The sequence below is a fragment of the Lissotriton helveticus genome, chromosome 9 (assembly GCF_964261635.1).
Source record: "Lissotriton helveticus chromosome 9, aLisHel1.1, whole genome shotgun sequence".
Lineage (NCBI taxonomy): Eukaryota > Metazoa > Chordata > Amphibia > Caudata > Salamandridae > Lissotriton > Lissotriton helveticus.
The window spans coordinates 239729798-239748721 of NC_136070.1; the positions used below are offsets into that span (position 1 = coordinate 239729798).

General features: G+C 41.1%; 1 protein-coding gene across 5 annotated transcripts in view; it reads left to right on the forward strand.

Moving 5' to 3' along the window:
• Window positions 1-18924, forward strand: part of BAHD1 (bromo adjacent homology domain containing 1) — a 569963-nt gene that overhangs the window by 310738 nt on the left and 240301 nt on the right. For all 5 annotated transcript variants that reach the window (XM_078659804.1, XM_078659803.1, XM_078659806.1 and 2 more), the window contains exon 2: window positions 15325-17002. In XM_078659804.1, coding sequence (XP_078515930.1) covers window positions 15364-17002 — 1639 coding nt within the window. In that variant the 5' untranslated portion in view covers window positions 15325-15363. The remainder of the gene's footprint in view (window positions 1-15324; window positions 17003-18924) is intronic.

Genomic DNA, 18924 nt, shown 5'->3' on the forward strand with positions numbered 1-18924 from the left:
AGCACACAATAAATATGGATAAATACAGATAAAAGTAGCAAAAAATAAATATGGGTCATTACAGACTGAAATGTCAAAATAAAACCATAAAACTGTGAGTCCTAATACTAATTTTACAAACGTGCAATGATGAAAACACATATTTGTTCCACAATTCGGTAAAACCTACCTACTCAGCCACTATACTTTTGATGTCATTGGAGAAAATCCTGTACACCACTGTAGACTTAAATCAATAAAGTGAAGACTTTGAAAGGAAACATTGCGAAATAACGTAGAAACTGCAAGACTTTTTGTCGATTCTTTTTTTTCCATGTAATTTATGAGTTTACTTTTATATTTGTAACCTTTTGTGTCATTGTTACTTGGAGTGTGCCAGCCACCTCCTAAGTTACTACCCTGAAGGGGAAACATATGCTTGCCCTCTTTGTAGAGCTGCAACGTGCATACATTCAATTTGGTGAGACACCAGTGAGGATGTATGTAGTCTCTTGCTTGAAGAAAATTATCTAGTTGTCACAGGAGATGGCCCAGAAAGCAGAGAAGGGAAAAATAGCCCATTTCGTTTAAGGAGAAGGATTTGATGTACTGTGACCACTTTCTGTTACAAATGCAAAAAGAACAATTGATAGACAGAATGCAGAACAGTGTCATACATTCACCCCACTACAGAGATCTGGGCCTCAATCCATCGTTTTTTGATGGATTTCCGTCGAGAAATTGTTCCTTTTGCATCACTTCCTGTTATATCACATCCTAGGATGGAAATCGATTTGAAGCCGTTGTGAACTGCTCATGCTATTTAGTCACCTTCCTATTTAGGACTCTGATAGTTTGATATATGTATCTGTCACACAATGTTTGTGCTATTTTCCTTCTTATGTATTTGTAAATCACATTGCACGTATTTGCTTTTTTAGTGTGATAATTCACCTTTTCTGGCGTTTTAGATCTTGCAGCTGTACTTGTCAATACCTAGTTATAGCGCATTTGGGGGCAGTTTTGATTGCTCTATGGCAGTGTTTGCCTGCGTAGGCGAATTTAATTATACAAATGTGATGGTGAAATGCGGCACTTGGTTGTCTGTAGGTTTTTGCGAAGATAGTGTAATTGCAGCTCAGGCCAAAAAGTCCTAAGTAAAACAGTGGAAGGGCGAATTATCATATATAATTCACAAATGGTGACACATGAAGTGCGGTCACAAGTAGTGATTTCATGTCTCTATAATAAATCTTACTTAAAAGGTCAAGGACCTCGTTTACAGAAACAGCTAATTTAATATAATCACAAAGAAATAGGAACATTCGTATTTTTCCACATAAGGTCTAACAGCTTGAAAATAACAGGAACTGACAATATGATTTAAAGACATGTGGAGATTGTAAATTATATTTGCAAACAAAATGTGCAATGTGTATTTTTTAAAACGCGAAACTTACTGCTATGGCACATTTGTTTCCTGATTGTTTTCTTTATCCACCTTCAAAGCTGAAAGTGCTTCGCATTTGTAGTTCGCTAAACAATAAAAGTGTCAAGTTGTCTGTTCCTCTGCAAATACATTAACATGTAACACCTACTGCGCCATTCCCAGAAAGAAAAGGGATGCTGCAAGTGGGGTGGAGGTCTACAAACATCCCTAGGTCAGATTACACGCTTAAAGAGTTTACAAATGAAAGCAGCTGCAGTGCCGGGGCACAAGGTCACCTCTCAGGTTCGAGCTAAGGGGCAGGAGTCCTCTTTCTAAAAATAGTAACGGTACTCCCGAAACCCAAGCCTATGCCCTGATGCAGCGCCTGCGCAGCACGCTCATTAGTTTATTCAACTCTTTTGGGCATTTTTTTAAAAGTGTTGCATACCTGTCAAAATTAGCCCACACGACCAATGATCGAAAAACTCTATCTTTTTTGTTTTTTCCCCAGCAGGAAACTCGTTTTATGGGACATAACATCAAATTGACAAAAGGCCCATAGGAAATTTGCTAATTTTTCCATCAAAGAAATGTGAAGCGTTTGTTTTGTTGCGCTGCTCGCAGGTGGGTCTCTTCTGTGTAAAGGCATTGGAGTTACTTTAGTTAGGTATGTATATTTAAACGCCTGCGCGATACATCCCAGGCATGCTATTTTGGAAAAGCGCTTGTTTTCACAACCGAGGTAGGTCACTTGCCCCAAGTCTCTCGGACGATTTTCGACTGTGCATTTATTCGTCAACCTTGTTTTTAAGACTCTCGTTTGCTGACAATATCGACAGTCCCGTTAAACACAGCAGGGCCGTGAACCTGGAAAGGACCACATTAACAACAATGGGGTGCAAACAAAACACTGCTAAAGAAAATCATTCTTGAAGATACAAAGCGCCACTAACGCTCCACTCGCACCGCGTATCTCGGCGCTTACCAAGTGTGTTCAATATTGCGAAAGCAATGCCACAATCTGTTCCTCGAGGGCGCGCGGCGATATTTAACGGCCGCCAGCGACTCCACCGAGCCCCGCCATTTCCAGGTCGTTGCACACATCAGATCTGTAAGGAGCTCTAGAAAGGCCTATAAAAGCCCGAGTCTCCTGTCACCACTCCGACCGCAGTTAAGACATGCTTTAAAGGGAAACACGCAGGCAAGGTCAGAGGTGGCCCACCGAGTCAAAATGTGGAAGGGGCTTCTTTTGTGGCGAGTGCATCAAACACCCACTAAGCAGAGCAACGGCCAAGATCTGCCGCCGCATTTATTTCTTTTATTGCACCAAGACGCTTGTATTTGCTGGCAGTGCATTTAATTTTGCGGGTTTTAGAGTGACCACAAGAGACGTGCCGACAGTCTTTTGACTTGGTGTGCTGCTAGAGCTTTTATTTTTACTCTATGAAGACAGGTCGGCTTTTATTAAATGGGTCTCCGTCCACCACCCATGGTCCAGAAGTTTAGCACTTGAGTGTTTTTGAGATTCCGCTAATCTCGTTACTTTGCTGCATACCCTGTACTTTAACCATATTTATCCAAAGAACATTCCAGTCCGGTATATCTTTGGAGGCTGGGCCGGCGCTAGGCATGGACAGCATAGGCGGCGGCCCATGGCCCCGAGCTCAGCCCATCAACAGGGGGCCTCGCAAAAGTGTTTCCCCACCACATCTTATGCCTCGCGCCTGTGGTGAGCACTAGGGCGGAGGAGCATTGCTCCACTGCTTTCTCGCAGTGCGAGAAGCAGAAACACAAAATGCTAAAACTACCATTTTATGTTTCTGCTACTCGTACTGCGAGAAAGCAGAAGTGTTTGGTTTGGGGCGGGCGGGTCTTGCTTTAGGGCAGGGGAGGATTGCCTTGCCCACTGCTAAGGGCCCTGACTGTTTGGTCGGCCATCCGGGGCCGACCAAACCAGTCATGCACACTCTGGCCTTTCTCCATGTAGGCACCATTGCACCCTACATGGAGAAGATGGCCTCCCCATAGGCGCCTGGCTGGTCAGCGTCCCAACCAATCACAATACTGCCATTGCAGCATTGTGATTGGCTTAGGGGAGGGAGGCTGCCTGCTTCCTGTTCCAGGAAAGAAGTAGAGCAGGTCAGGAGCAGAGATGGCGCGAGACCTGGGAAGGTAAGTTTGTTTAATTTTTAAATTACCCCCACCTCGTTTCTTTGGTATTTGTGCTATTACTTCTTCATCTGCCGCCTTTATGGGTCTGGCATTAGCCGTAACCTTTTGTTTTTAATAAAAATATATACACTATACAGGCTCACGTTCTTTCTGCCAGTAGCACCAAGCATGGTTCTAATACTTTCTCTTTTCCTTTATTATGTAAACTATTTCATGAACTGTGCAGAAGCGTGGTCCTGCGCACTTTAGCACACCCCCAGGCAGAGCAGTAAAAATGGATTTAGAGGTAGAAAAACCTTGCAAGCTGACTTTTGTTGTCTTTTATCACACTTAACAAACATCCTCAGTTTTTCCCCGCTAATTCTGCTGGGAAAAAACAATAACATTTGTATTTGAGGAAGAATGTAGCCACCAAAAAGTTTTTGGGGTGGAGAATTTCACGGGAGTCATAATTGAGCAAAAAAAAAAAAAATTGCAGATTCATATGAGAAAATTCGATGAATGTCACCCAATTGTACAAAAATAATTTAAATTCCAAATACGCCATTGATTAATATTTATTTTCTGTATGGCGCCCATAGTGTCACTTGAGATTGGGAAAGGGTCCTTTCCACTTGAATTTAGTTTGCCTAAGATTTATACTTAAGAATGTCAGAGGTGCATATCCATCTGTGAAAAACAGAACTATGAGAACTTTAACATAAAGTTAACATGGTGCCTCGTTAAGTCTGGTTGGTAGCGCAGTTGTCTGTTAACAATTGTTACAAGTTCTTTAAAACATAATTAGAGTGGGCTTAAGTTCCACCCAGTGGAGTATTTCTGTCTGACGTCAGGCTGTTGGCTGTTATGAGCATCGTTCGACCTTCTAAGATGTGCTAGCATTCGAATGCATGAGGGACTATTTTTGATCTGAAAAGTATACTTAATCATTGCATTGTTTCTCACATTCAGTTCTTTATTGCCTGTCTGCATTCTATAATAAAAGCGAATCTTTATATGCCTAGTTGTAAATATGCTAAATAGCATTTGTGCAGGCAATGCATGCAGAATCCATTTGTGCATGCTCTTGTTAAAATATGTTAGCTCATTGAAGCCATACTTTTTCGCCAATTCATGTTCTTTTATTTTTTTTACTTCAACCCCTCGATTTAGTAGGGGAATGCAGAGCTTCTAATCTAAATGGAACACAATGTTCATTCACACTTTGCACTTGAAGAAAACAATGGTCTGCAGCATACATAGATTCAGGCTTTTGTGTTTTACATATTTTTCAAACCGTTAAACATATTGCCAAATAAATAGACTCACTGTAATAGAACAAACGTGGTGATTTATATGTTGGCGCTATGTTTCCTCCGTCGCACCTGCTACAGACTATACATACTGCCAACATGAAAGCCCACCCGATTTAAGGCAGGAGGACCTGCATTTTGGCCACGGTGGAGACTACTCCGTGTTCCGCTGCAGCCAAACTTGGCTCGGAGAGTAAGGGCTGTTGGGGAAATGGCTACATGTCGTGATGCAAGTAATTTGTTACCGTTTCCTACTGCCAGGTAAAAAAAACCCTGATGGTAAGGAACTGTGAAATTGTAATAATTCTTTCCCTGCTATGGGAGAAGAAGACTCTCAGGCTGAGGGGAGGATTTTGTTCTTTCTTTACTAAAAGATAATCCCACTTCGACCCCATGTATCCTGACAAAAGGGGCTAGCATTGTACAAATGGCCTCCCCAGTTTCAAAGGATTTTAGAATTATTCATATACTGCAGGAGAAAAATCCAAAGCCAGGACTGTCACTGACGGCCCCACAGCAGGGTTTGCAAAAGCTACAGGTGTCTCCAATGCATAATCCAACACCAGTACAAGCGAAGATTTTCCAGGTGTTTAGTAGTCTGTTCTACTAGCGTTCCTCAGCATATATCTCCCAAATTGAGATAACCTGTTGTCTAACTTCATACCAGGAGACTTATTTGAATGGTAAACACCTACTTTCTCTCATCCTTCCTCTTTGCAAAAGGAAAGCTACCCTGCGGACATTTGCATCATACAGATTTCACGACATCTATTCCTTCTCAACTGAACAGCAAACCAGTTCATTGCACTATATTATATTCAGTGAAGGTCTGCATTCACACCCTGGTCGCTTCCAATAATGTACAATAATGTACATGACTGCCCAGTCACTCTGTATTAATTTTAAAACAGTTGACTGCCTAGTGCTCACATGTACCAGGTGGCAGGTGTCCTCATCCTGACCTGTTTCAGGATAATATTGTAATTGCATTTATATAGTGCTTACTACCCTTGACGAGGCGTCAAAGTGCTTATTCGGTGAGTAGCACGCTTCCAGAACCCAACAATGATTAGTGGTGAATTAGTATAGTGAAATGTGAAATTAATTTTAGTGGTGGACATGTTAGTCTGTTATTTGGATTGAAAAGGGTAGTAGAGGGATAGAAAAGGGGTTTGCAATTATATATCACTTGCTCACCCTGATGAGGTATTGAAGGGATTTTGGGCGAATAGCACGCTACTCTGGCACCCAAAAAGGATTAGTTGTGAATTAGTATAGGGAAATATGAAATGAATTTAAGAGGTGAACATGTTAGTCTGTTATTTGGATTGAAAAGAGATAGTTCATGGATAGAAGAGGGAAGGGTTTGCATTTATATAGTGCTTGCTACCCCTGATGAGGTGTTAAAGCGCTTTTAGGCAGGCAGCACGCTACTCCGGAACCAAAACAGGGTTAGTGGGGAATTGGTATGGGGAAATATGAAATTAATTTTAGCGGTGGAAATGTTAGTCTGTTATTTGGATTGAAAAAAAATAGTGGAGGGATAGAAGGGGTAAGGCTGAAAAGTTTTTTTTGGGGGGGTCTTCAAGGCAGTAGGAGGAGGTTTGGGATGAGTAAAGGGGAGGAGAGGGAGAAGGAAGAACCAGAGGGAAGGATTTAGAAAGGCTTGTTGGGAGATTTGAATAGTAAAAGAGGTATTTGATGATGCAAGGAGGGGTAGAGGAGGGAAGAGTATAGAAAGGGTTATTTTGGGAATCATAGTAGTGGAATGGGGTTTGGGATGAGTGAAAGAGTGGAGGTAGAGGATATATTGCGAGAGGTATAGGATGAGAAATAGGGTAGTGCATTGGAGAGTTTAGTAGAATGAGGTTTGAGATGAGTCAGAGTGGAGGTAGAGGATATATTGCAAAATATGTGTAAAGTGAGATATAGGTTATGTGCATTGGAGATGCTGAATTAGAAGCAAAGTAATAAATATAAAGAGACAAAAGTACATAGAAGGTATATATGTTTAAGGAAGGTAAATATATGTAGATTTAAGTTATTTAATAAATTCAGGCTTTCAAGTGCTGCTGTAATGTAAGTTTTTTTTGTAGTCCCTTAGTGAAGCAATTGTAACTACATCGTTATGATAAATGATTTTATCTATTTATTTTGATATCATTATTTACTTATATATGTAAATTTGTGTGGCAAAACTAACGAATATCAATATATTTTAAAACATAAATACTATGCACGTTTATACAAAGCAATACACATTTGAAGGTACATATCTCTAGTCCAAATAAATGCTTATATACAGAGGGATATGCTGTATATTTATGTTTGTGTATGTTAGTTATGTGGGGAACAGTAGACTTCTGAAGAGAAGCTAGTTATCTGTGCATCTTATGTTTCGGGGTTAAGAGTTCCATAGTTTGGCTCCTTGAACAGAGAAGAATGCGACACCTATGGTTATTTTCTTGCATGGTGGGATTTTGAAGTGGCGTGCCAATCTACAGTGTAGGTTCCTTTGTCAATTGTATTTGGTGATTTTATTCCTGATAAAGAGTGGTCCTTTTCCATGTATTCCTTTGCTGGTGATACAAAGTAGCTTGAATGTGGATATTCTGGCAACCGGTAACCAATGTATGGCTTTCAAGGCTTAGAACAAATCCATATCTGCCTTTGAAAAGCAGGCAGAGATATTTAAACGAAATCTTGGCTGCCACCTCCTCTTGCTGACGTCTGATGTGTTGTGTGTGTGCGCCGGAGCGAACCTGTACTCGTGCTCACCCGGCTGTGAACCACGCTGTTCCAGATTGAGTTGTTTGATTGGAGTGTGGCAGCAACGTCACAAGTCTGAATATCACAGTCTGCCCTGACAGCAGTTCGGGTGACAAAAACGGAACCTGGCTGTTACGGGCCTCCGTACCTGAAGGAAGCAATGTGTTGTGTGCGGTGATACTACAGGACCCCAAATCTACACACTCCCTGTGTGCCATGCCCATGCGCACTGCATATACTATATGTAAGTCACCCTTACCGCAGGCCTTACAGCAGGCCTGTGATGACATATCTGCATGAGCAGATATGCCCCTGTGATGTCTGGTCCCATATCCACAACATTGCAAGTTTTCAGGAAGCTATCTTAAACATATACTGGGCACTGGTGATTACGAGTAACTCAGCTACATGTTGGCTTCACTTAAAATAATGGTGTTTGGTATTGTACACCTTGTCTTAATAAATCTGTAATGTTGCCAGTACCAGATTTATTGCAACATGCACCCAAAGGCCACCTTAGAGGTGCCCCTTGAAAACCTACTAGTCCTTCATGTGCTGGCTGACTGGTGTCACCCATCCAGCCACCAAAGACGAGTTTCTGACCACTGTAAGAGAAAGCCCGCATGCGCAGAGTTCAGGAACAATGCCTGCTCCGGCGGAAGGGGATCACACCTCTTTCAGCAGGATAACTGGTGATCTAGCATATCAAAGCCAGTAGATTTAAAGTCTCTATCGCCTTTAAAATACGACCCCAGCTTCTCCCAGACCTGAGAGATGCCACCCCCTGCCTTGAGACCCATTTGGCACCAGGACAGGCGGTACGATTAGCTAGTCAGAAGGCGTGTTCAATATTGAGCTAGTCACATCCCTAAGGTGGGCCACCTGAAGTGGACAACAAAAGAAGGATACCAGAATATTGTTTTAAGTGGAACTAGGAACTCTGGGTCAGGATTATGCCCACTCTCCACAGGAAGTCTTCATATAAGGTGTGTAGGCACCCCAGGAGTAGGCATCCGATTGACTACTACCTTACATTCCCCTTAAACCCATAAATTCAATATTTAGGTGGACCCTGACACCAGAAACTCAGATTCGACTACTAAGAACTGAGGAAGGATAAAGAAAGACCAACAGCGAGAACAGAGGAGCTGTACCAAAGATTGCCACCAAACCCTGCTAGGCTACTTGCCCCTCGACAATCGCAGAGCCTGACTTGTCCAAAAGCTGCATATCCTCCCCAAGCCCAAAGGACTATCCAGCATCTCAGCAACTAACACGGTTTAGGCAAAACTGTCATCTTTGGAGGCATTGCTGTGATCCCTTCCTTCATAAGTAAACCGATATCTCAGTAAAGAATCCAGAAATAAATTATAAAACCATCAGATCAAGCAGGAGCAATTGTAATCATGACCATAGAAAACTATGAAGATGAGGTTGTAAAGCAATTACAAAAGGAGGAGCACAATAGAGCTATAAATAAAGATGATTCAGTGCCTGTCCTTAAAGAAATAGAAGAACTGGTTGAGTTGCGATCCATGGAAGGAAGGCTATCCAAAACTGAAGCTAAATTCCTAATCAACGAAAATGCCCCATCTTTAGTGATGTAATTTTACCTCAAATCCACAAAAATCTGGTACATCCTCCAAGAAGACCTATTATTCAGGTGTCAACTCAATTATAGAACCGTCAGCAAAATACATGGATGTATTGCTAAAATCTCTTAAAGCACAAATACTGAGTAGTAATATATCAATGATTCCATGGAGACAGTGATACCATGGGCATTGTAAACACACTTGACAATGAAGAATTTGATGACCAAAAAGAGATCCTAGTAATGTTGGATTTGTCAGCCGGTACACTAACATTCCAAGAGATGCTTAGCTAGAAGCCTTGGAATTTTTTGGGGAATCTAAACCAAGACTACATCAAGGTCCCATTAATTTAATTGTGGAGTAGGTATAGATCTATTTAAGAAATATTTTTTTCTATTTCAATAAAAAATACTACATGTAGATAAAGGGGACTGCAATGGAGTGTCCATTCGCTTCAAAAGTGGCCATTGTGTGCATGGACAAGTATGAGGAAAGATATGTTGTTCAGACCTCATGTACATACGTGCAAGAGATTTATTGAGGACATCATCATGGTTTGGGAAGGAAATGAGGAGAAGTTGAACAAGTTCTTTGAATAGCTCAACAGTAGAAACCCACGCTGTTCATCGTGCAATACCGATTAGAGAATACATTACGTGTTATAGCCCCTGGCAGAGCTGTTTCGGACGGAGGGCACTGATGGGGGTATCATGTTAGATGGCCTCAAACATATAATATCTCTCTATGCGGACGAGCTCCTATTGTATCTGAAGGCCTGGCCTGATGGAATGGGGGGTGCAGTCAGGCTTTTAAAGGAATTTGGGTGCTGTCAGGGTTAAGGGTTAATAGAGCTAAGACGTACATATTCCCCTATGTGAGGGAGACTTCTCCCCGGATTTTCGGTGAGCTGCCACGATTTTTTAAGTATTTGGAGATAAAAGTGTACCATGACCTAGACGACTTACGAGATGGGAACTTAGGGAACGCCCTTGGGTCCCTTCGGCCTAGTGTAGCCTTTTGGAGATCTTTGCGCATTTCTCTCATGGCACCACTGTTGAGCGCCAAGATGGTAACACTCTCACGATTATTGATTTTTTTTACAAACTTGCGGATTACAATACACACCTCTTGGTTCAAACAGTTAGATAGCGTCCTCCGTGAACTGATGTGGGATGGCGGCCACTATAGAGACTCTCTGGAGATCCTGAGATGCCCACCAGGAGATGGGGGACTGGGAGCGCCAGACTTTGAACTGTCTTACCTAGCAGCACAACTGCAGTGGGTAGCTAAATGGCTAGATGAATTTCGCACACAGGACCTTTAGAGCTACACCTAGTCGGGGGCAACTGCTGACATGCCTCTTATGCCCTGCAATAATCATCCAACGACCCAGTGTATTGCTGCGAGTGGCATTGCAATGTTGGCGCCGTTGTGTTGTACGAGGCCAGAGAGCTTCTTTATATGCACCTGCTTTGCCACTTGTGGGCCTCCCTCATGGAGACCCCATTACTTGTTTTACTTCTGCCCATCTGTCAGAGTGAACAGAGGCAGGGCTCGAGACAGTGGGAGGTTGTTTCTTGTAAGGAACCCTCATCCCACTAGAGGACTTGCCCACTACCTACGCATTATCCAGGGGCCAGTTCCTGGTGTATGAAGCATTATTATGAACATTCATGGATATATATATATACATATATATATATATATATGTGGGCCACGGGTAGGGAGGAACCCCCACATCACATGGTTCTCCAGCTGTTTCTCTCTATGGGCTCCGGCCGGCACCTGGTGAACTGGTTTTACTGAGCGCTGAATGAGATGGGGAGGCGACCACGAGAGAACCTGAGGGCGCAATGGGTGGAGAGGTTGTGACATGATATCACCGACAAGGAATGAGGGAGAATTTTATCCCCCAAAAAATCCCACAAAATACATGACTGAAATATACACAGTTTAATTATCTACATCTGACGTACCTCACCCCACATAGACTACAACTAATATATGGGGGGACCCTCGGGTTGTCCCCACTGATTCATCTATATGCAGACTTCTGCCACGTCTTGGGTTTGCCACATTTTGTAGACCTTTTAACAGAGGCTCCAGGCTACACTAGGGCACGCTTTAACAATGCAGATCTGTCTCTTGGGGGACTTTCCCAGACCCAAACCACGCAAAATGAATACTAGATTTACAGACTTGGCCCTGGCCTGATGCAGAAACGCGAATTGCTACGGCTTGGAACTCAGACAAGGGGCTGAGATTCGAAACATGGGAGAGGGACTTTGCGTTTTGGGCAGTGGCGGAGGGACAAGCCCTTAGAAGGGAGGACACACAGGGAATACGCAGACATCTGGTAGCGGACCTATGGCAGATCATTTTGACAGCCTGGGAACACCCAGGAGCCGTCACCAGGTCAGAACCAGGGAATCACGAGGACGGAGAGGGGAGTTCAGATGAATCTGATGCGGGAGAGGGGGAACAGGGAGGAAATACCGGATGAAACTGAAACATCTGAAATCATGATGCACAAAAACCCTGCAACATAAACCCAACGACTTACCTACTTCCGCACATATGGCTACACTAGGGATAACTCCTGAGACGCCACTGCTAGCTAAGTGAATCTAAATTAATGCAAGACAGCACTGGTTACATAACTGCATGCCGAGACTGAGAATGCATGCATGTGGGAACGGGTAACATATGCTTGAGAATTATAACATAAGGATACTAGATATTATATTGATACACGCATGTATTTTTGATGGTCACACGAGGTATATATGCTCCTATAAGACACAAATGGCCTGATATTGAATATGCTGGTTAATAGAATGCAAACAATTATCGGGATGTACAAATTAACACTCAAATGACAATGAAAAGATTTAAAAAAAGCTTTGTACCATTCTAAATATTTCAAACCCATAGAAAAGTTCAGACGCTGGAACACTAACTTTTTTCGCAATTGTCTCTCGGGACTACATGGACTGATGACAAAATACAAGTTTTTTGGAAGACGAATAATAAAATGGATATTAAGATTTTTGTTGTGCACTTATGGTGATAGTTGTGTTGGACAGATATAATTGTTGTGTTATAGTATCATTACGTTCTTGAGTTCTTTGATGACTTAAATATGTGTAACAACATGTTGGTCTTTTAGTTATGAGAGTATGTCAGGGATGTGGAATTCTTATAGCCCGACGCCCAGGACATATTGTTTGGAGTCAAGGGCAACACGTTTTCTTGTGTATCTTGTCCTTGGGACAAGTAGGCCAATCCTCCTGCAGCACTAACCCTTTGCCTGCCAGTTTATAGTACCATAATATAGATCAGGGAAGGGCATTGTCTGCAGTTAAGGTAATATTTCTGTCCATGTGATAATGCTTTTCAAACTTGTATTTATGGTTCATTAATGCAAAGCCTTTATTATTAGCTTGAACTCTCCAAGTAAATGTTGTAAGCTCGGACTGTACTACTGACAGTGGTTCCAGTACAAAAATGTGTACACACGTTTTCAAAGTTTAGCAATATGAGGCTATGCACAATGTTCCCAGAATGCTCTCTGATTAGATGCAAATATTTGCAGAACTTGAAAGCAAGATTGATGATTCTTTGCTTTCAAAATAAAATGTTCACAAAAAAATGCAAGTAGGAAGGAAAACATGTCGCTAAACCACTGTAAAGTTTTAGGTACATTTCTTTGCAGCATCATTTAGTAACATGTATTGATGTATGCTAGTATTTCTCAGAAATATTCATAGTAAATAAATCAGTGTAACCAGTTGCAATAAGATTATGGGAAATAAAAAGAAACAAGCATTGGCCAAGCCAGCAGGTCTGAATTGGTGGTCAGCCTTTTGATTTTGTCAATGCGGGACTAGTTTTAGCATGGTTTTTGTAAAATCTTTTTGGTGTGGGTGCTTCCTGGCCCTCACCATTATAACAAACATTGGCAAAAGAAAAAAATGTTTTTGCACTCAAAAAGCACACATTGCCACAGTAGTTCCTGGCACTGAACAAAACTACTTTGTGTGCTGATATACTGTTTGTGAAAGAGCAGAATGCTGTCACTCACAGTGAAGCAAGCCATTAGACAGTGACAGAAATGTAATCAACACAAAAGGTCATGGTTAATGCCAGACCTAATTAGGATGTCCAATTTTTAAAGAAAGTCTCAAAAGTGCACCCATGGTATATGTCCTTCCCTTAAGTGTTTGTGTATATATATATATATATGGAATTTAATGGATTTCGTGAATTCACAAGCATACAGAAGTAGGCCAAGAAATAGTACTCCTAGAAAATATTTGTGAACTGCATTTTAGCATGAGCAAATTTGCATGTGTGAAACCTGAGTGTTTACAAGTTTACTTTCCTTCCAACCACTTTTTTTCCCAACCTTGAAAGAAGTTTTATGTCTGCCATTGTCAGGTGTAGATTTCAAACCATTCTCAGTAGGGGAAAAGATTAGAGAAGAGTCGGTGAAAACCCTTAAAAACATGCTACTCAGTAGATTTGCACTGACTCAAAAGGACATTCCAACCAACTTGAGCCCCAGTATGTGGATCTGCGGAAACGTGGCAACATAATGGGATTGCTGGTATTTAAACCCCACTACAGTATGAGCCCTGGCATAATCGGAGAGGCTATATCAGAGCTCTTATATAATGAGATTGCTGCTGTATTTTGTCACTGCATTACATGGCACAAAAGGAATAAGTGGGTTTTGTTGCAGGACAAGTAGATTTATGAAGATTTTTGAAGCAACATGCCCCGTGGACAAGTAGATATCCACACCCCTGATTGAATGTCCTTTTTAGATGCTCGTGCTGAGGATGAAACTGTTCATGAATAAGATACGTAAAATGTATATATGCTTACACATTGATTGAAAGCTGTGCGTATATATATTTGAATAATTAATTGCATTGATGGCTAGTGGTGGTCCCTTGCCTTTATATTGTTGATAATGATCCCTCTTTTATGGGCCTTAACCCCAGTGTGATAAAACAACTTGTACCTGGTGGGATGTGTACTCATCCTGACCTCTTTGAAGGTAATATGGCTTATGCAATGCTGTAACTTTTAGATGAATTGCTGAGATCCCTTCCTTCATTAGTTCACAGAAAACTCAGTAAAGAGCCCAACCTAAAACAGTAGTTTGAAGCATGCTGTTTCTCACTCAGAATAGTGTATTTTGTTTGTGTATACTTGTTTATGCTTAGAACAATTTAGATAAATCGATCACATTTCATCATTCATGCCTTAGGGTTTTAGGGGATATACATTGTGCTCGTGTAATGGATTTACTCTGAAAGATCCTGTAGCACGTCACTGGGTAGTTCTTTGATTCTGATCAGATAGGTTGAATGAACTCCAGTAAGATACTTCCCCAGAAAGGGAAGTCTGGATGAACCATCACTATCTGATCAAAGGGTAACCGAACCAAGCTAGAAGCTGTGAATAAAGGGGCTGTTTCCAGACATGACCATAAAGTATCTTCTGACTATGCTATGGAAAAAAGTATCCGGCAGGTGGATTAGGAAGTTATCAAATATATTCCAGAGTTTTGCTGCTTCCTTGCAAATGTGCGAGTTAAAAGTCACTCCTCTGGTTGATTTTTCAGTAGTCCCCCTCTGTTTACTTACTTTAGCATTCTTGATGTACAGACATTAGTGCACAACCCAGCCATGCTTATTAGCTCTTCTTGTTCAAGGGGCAAAATCGTTTGGGAAAGTTGAAGAGCATAGTGTTTAACATCATGTTGTGTCTAAAAGCGACTTAGTTGCATGCAACAAGTATTATGGCTCAATGTATCTGGTGTTTGGAAAACAATGTTTATCCCTTTGTCTTTAATTATACAAAAAACATGTTTACAAATGTTATTTTCGAAGGTTGTTTTATTGTTCAATCTGTTTGTGTAGCTTTTTATCATAGTTAAAACATTTTGATGCTTATATATGAAGCGTTGCCTTTGAAAAATAAATTCTTGTAAAAGTTATTAATGTACTAGTTTTGCTACGTGTGTGTGAATACTTCTGTTGACTAAAAAATAACTGTGTTTTCTATTGGTTTCCAGAACTTTGCTTCAATTAGATGACAGCTCTACACCTATCCTATGACCCATGCATGGACAAAACATCTTTTCCTGCTTAAGGATCCAATTGGTTCCGCTGACCTCATTGTGATGTGGACAGAAGCAGAAAGGATGGATATCATGGAAGCAGAATGCAGCGTGGAAGGGGCCATCAAAGGACAAACATGCAGTCGACTGTTTTCCGGTGTGGGCAAAGGCACAAAATTTCAGAAAGTGCAAAAGTCCTACCCCTTGCGGAAGCGCTTGCACCCACTTAGTGAAAAAACGTGCAAAGTACTCCTTACCAGGCTGGAAGATGTGACTGGATCAGTGACAAAAGATAGCCAAAGTGGTACTAAACAGGGCCTTTCATGTTGGATTAGTGATGTTATACCTGGATGTTTCCCAGAAACCCTCCAGAATGAGAGTAGTCCTGTGGAAATGAATGTGACTCATACAACAGGGCAAAGGTGCAAAACTAGTTGTTCATTAAGGGAACCAGACCCTGATCCACCAGAGCCTCGGAAACGGCGGCTAGCCTCACTCAACGCTGAAGCAGTGAATAACCTGTTGTTTCAAAGAGACGATCCTAGGACTTCCTCCAGGCGTATTCGGAGAGACTCCACCAAAGTCAGTTCAGAATGTATTTCCAAGAGCCTCGCTCATATAACTGACAAGAAGTGGTCTTCGTTGCAAAAATCCACACAGAACGTGTGTGGAAGAAGGAACAAAAATGAGTTGAGCGCGAAATGTCACATTTCTAACGAGTCACTGGATACTGTTTTTGAAGAGGGTAATAAAAGTGGCGACAGTGCAGTCATCCACCATCCTGCTCCAAAGAGACTTGCCAGTCTGAACGCAGTGGCATTCTTGAGACTAACCAATGAAAAAGACCATCCCTTGAGACAGAGGAATAAATTAGGTCCTGACGCCAAGTCTGAGAATCACTGCACCAAACCAAAAGTTAAGTGGGCCAAATCTACCAAGAAGAACTGTGTCAAGTCCAAAAAGGAAATGTTACATGGACATCTAGAGGACCAGAACGGATGGCAAGAAGGCGTAAATTGTGACTTACAGAAAACAGAACTCCAGGAGACCTCAAAACTTGCTGCTAAAATGGACAGCATACAGAACGAACCTTTGTCGAAATACCATGATAGCACAGAGGCTCTATATCACAGACTGCCTTTGTTAATGGGAGGCCAAGCTGCAATGAAGCCTGAATTTGGACGGCCTGGGGAGAAGTCACCAACTCCCAAACAGGAGTTTCAACAGCCATCATTCCCATTGCATCAGCTCCACACCTTGCCTATCCCAGGCATTCCTACTGATTGTACCTGTCTATTTGAAACTTCAGATATCACCCCACTGGATGGGTTTTATGTTTCCTATGGCCAAAGTGGAATGCAGTACAGTAACTTTTCTCACTGCTCAGTGTATCCTAAAGCTGAGGAGTTTTCACAGGCAGTTGCTTGTCAGGGTCTCCTGGTTTCACAGAGTACTCTGCCATCGAGTACCCCTTTTCAGCATCTCCGCAGTTGCAACTCTCGATATTGTTTTGGGGAGGACTCTGAGTTGGACAGTTACAGCCTCTGTGGAGTTATGCACCTGCCAGTTGCCAGGATTAGCAATGGACACACAGGGCACATCAATTATCCTTACAAAATGCCTTTTACAGCAGGTAAGACCATAATCTGTCAATATGATAAAATATTATAAACTCTCTTGCTTTATTGATGAAAGTTGTTGGGTTTAGTGTGAATTAAAAACGATTACTTCATCTAATTGTGGAACTGATGACTGATTTTTTTTGTTTTCAAATTAGCCATAGTGACTTTTGAGAATCGTGGCTTGAATTCCTTTAAGGAGATTGTGCCTAGATGAGCATATGAGTTGGCTCTGAATTGTCTATCTGGTCCTTATTGTGCTAACCAAATTTCTTGTATCTAAATGTGGAGCTCAAGTGGTGCCTAGATAATGTGTGTCCATCCACTCAAAAGCAGCAATCATAGCATTATAGAAATCGAAATGTTATTGTTATAAACATTACTGTGATTACACAGTGTCTTTAAGAAGCATTGCAATGTATGTACTTGTCCGGCCTGTTTTTGAGATTGTCTAAAGTTTGGTATATCGACTTGGAGAATGTTTCTAGTTGGTGAGTAATAGTATGACCGCGAAATACTAACATGATATGAGAAGTAATTATTGTGTGAGCAATATGAGAGTCAAGGCATTGAAACGTGTATGAAATTAAATTCATAGAAAGACGCTTTATAAAGATGTTTCCTGAAATGTGAAATTGTTAGTGATGTTTTCTCTATTTAGGATGCACTAAGATGCCTTTTCAGCGCATCTTATGTGTTAAATTTGGACAAAGTATAAAAACTACTGTGTCTCTCTTGCTCTTCAGTCCTACCATTTAAATCTTTCTATGACATGGGGTGATACAAAGAGAAGTTTACATTTTTATTTTAATCAGTACAAACCATAACAATTACGTAATACAAGTGCAGCGTGCTAGATTTGGAAACACAGCTAAAATTACTTGCTTTGTACATGATTTTATTAAATATCCACAAACATGCAAAAAGCAAGTTGTTAAAACTGATAAAAGACAGTACATTTTTTTTATATAATCTTAAACCACAGGTAGAATAAAACTCACCCTAAACAGTCAAGATCAAGGGGGAAGGATAGCACGAAGTTCGTATACCATTCTGGCAAATGCCGAGACATAAACTTTCTATAAGAATGTCAGTCTTATATTGCTAGCAGCCTAACCCAAAACTCTGTCATTTTGCATTAGATGAAAGCTTCCTCTATTAAACAGATATTCCTCATTACCGCTCTTTTACTGTTAATAAATTGTGTACTCTTTTCACAAATGTTATGAATCGTACATTCACCACTGCAAAGTCTCCCCACATACAGAACATTGTGCTTGCCAACACATCCTGAAACCAAATTTGTTAAAATATTATGGAGGCAATATCTATGTTCTTTCAGCAGGAAGGTACACGTGCATAATAAGTGAGTTAGCGATTCTTGATGTAGACACAGTCTGCAAACTGCTGAATCAGATTTATCTGTCCCTTTTGGCAATAGATCGTTAGAGTAAAATTGACCTAACTGTAATAGGTTTATTTTAAGCTGACCGTAAACGCTTCTGAAAAATAATCTTGTGGTTGAAGGCGTTTATATGTATTGATTGTGAGCCAAGTTTGGCTTCTTTTGCTGACAACTTGCTTATGTTTAATAGAAGAAGCCTATTTGTTGAACATTTTTTAAAAGCAGTCTACGTAAAGATTTGTACCAACAGATATGTATCCTCCAAGACTTGAAATCACCTGGTAATGTTTGCCCTCAAGCATTTGTTTTCTCCCCAAATTATATCTACTTCCAGATCAGGGCTTTTTAGCATTGACCCTTCTGCCTGCCTCAATAAAAATGTGCATTTGAGAAGGCCTGCTTTCTAACGCAATTGTTGATCTATTATACCAAATTTCTAGCCTTATTTCTGCTTGCAAGGGTTTCTGAGGGAGATGCAATAGTAGACGATATGCCTTACACTGTGAGATATTAAGAAGCAGTCCAAATTTG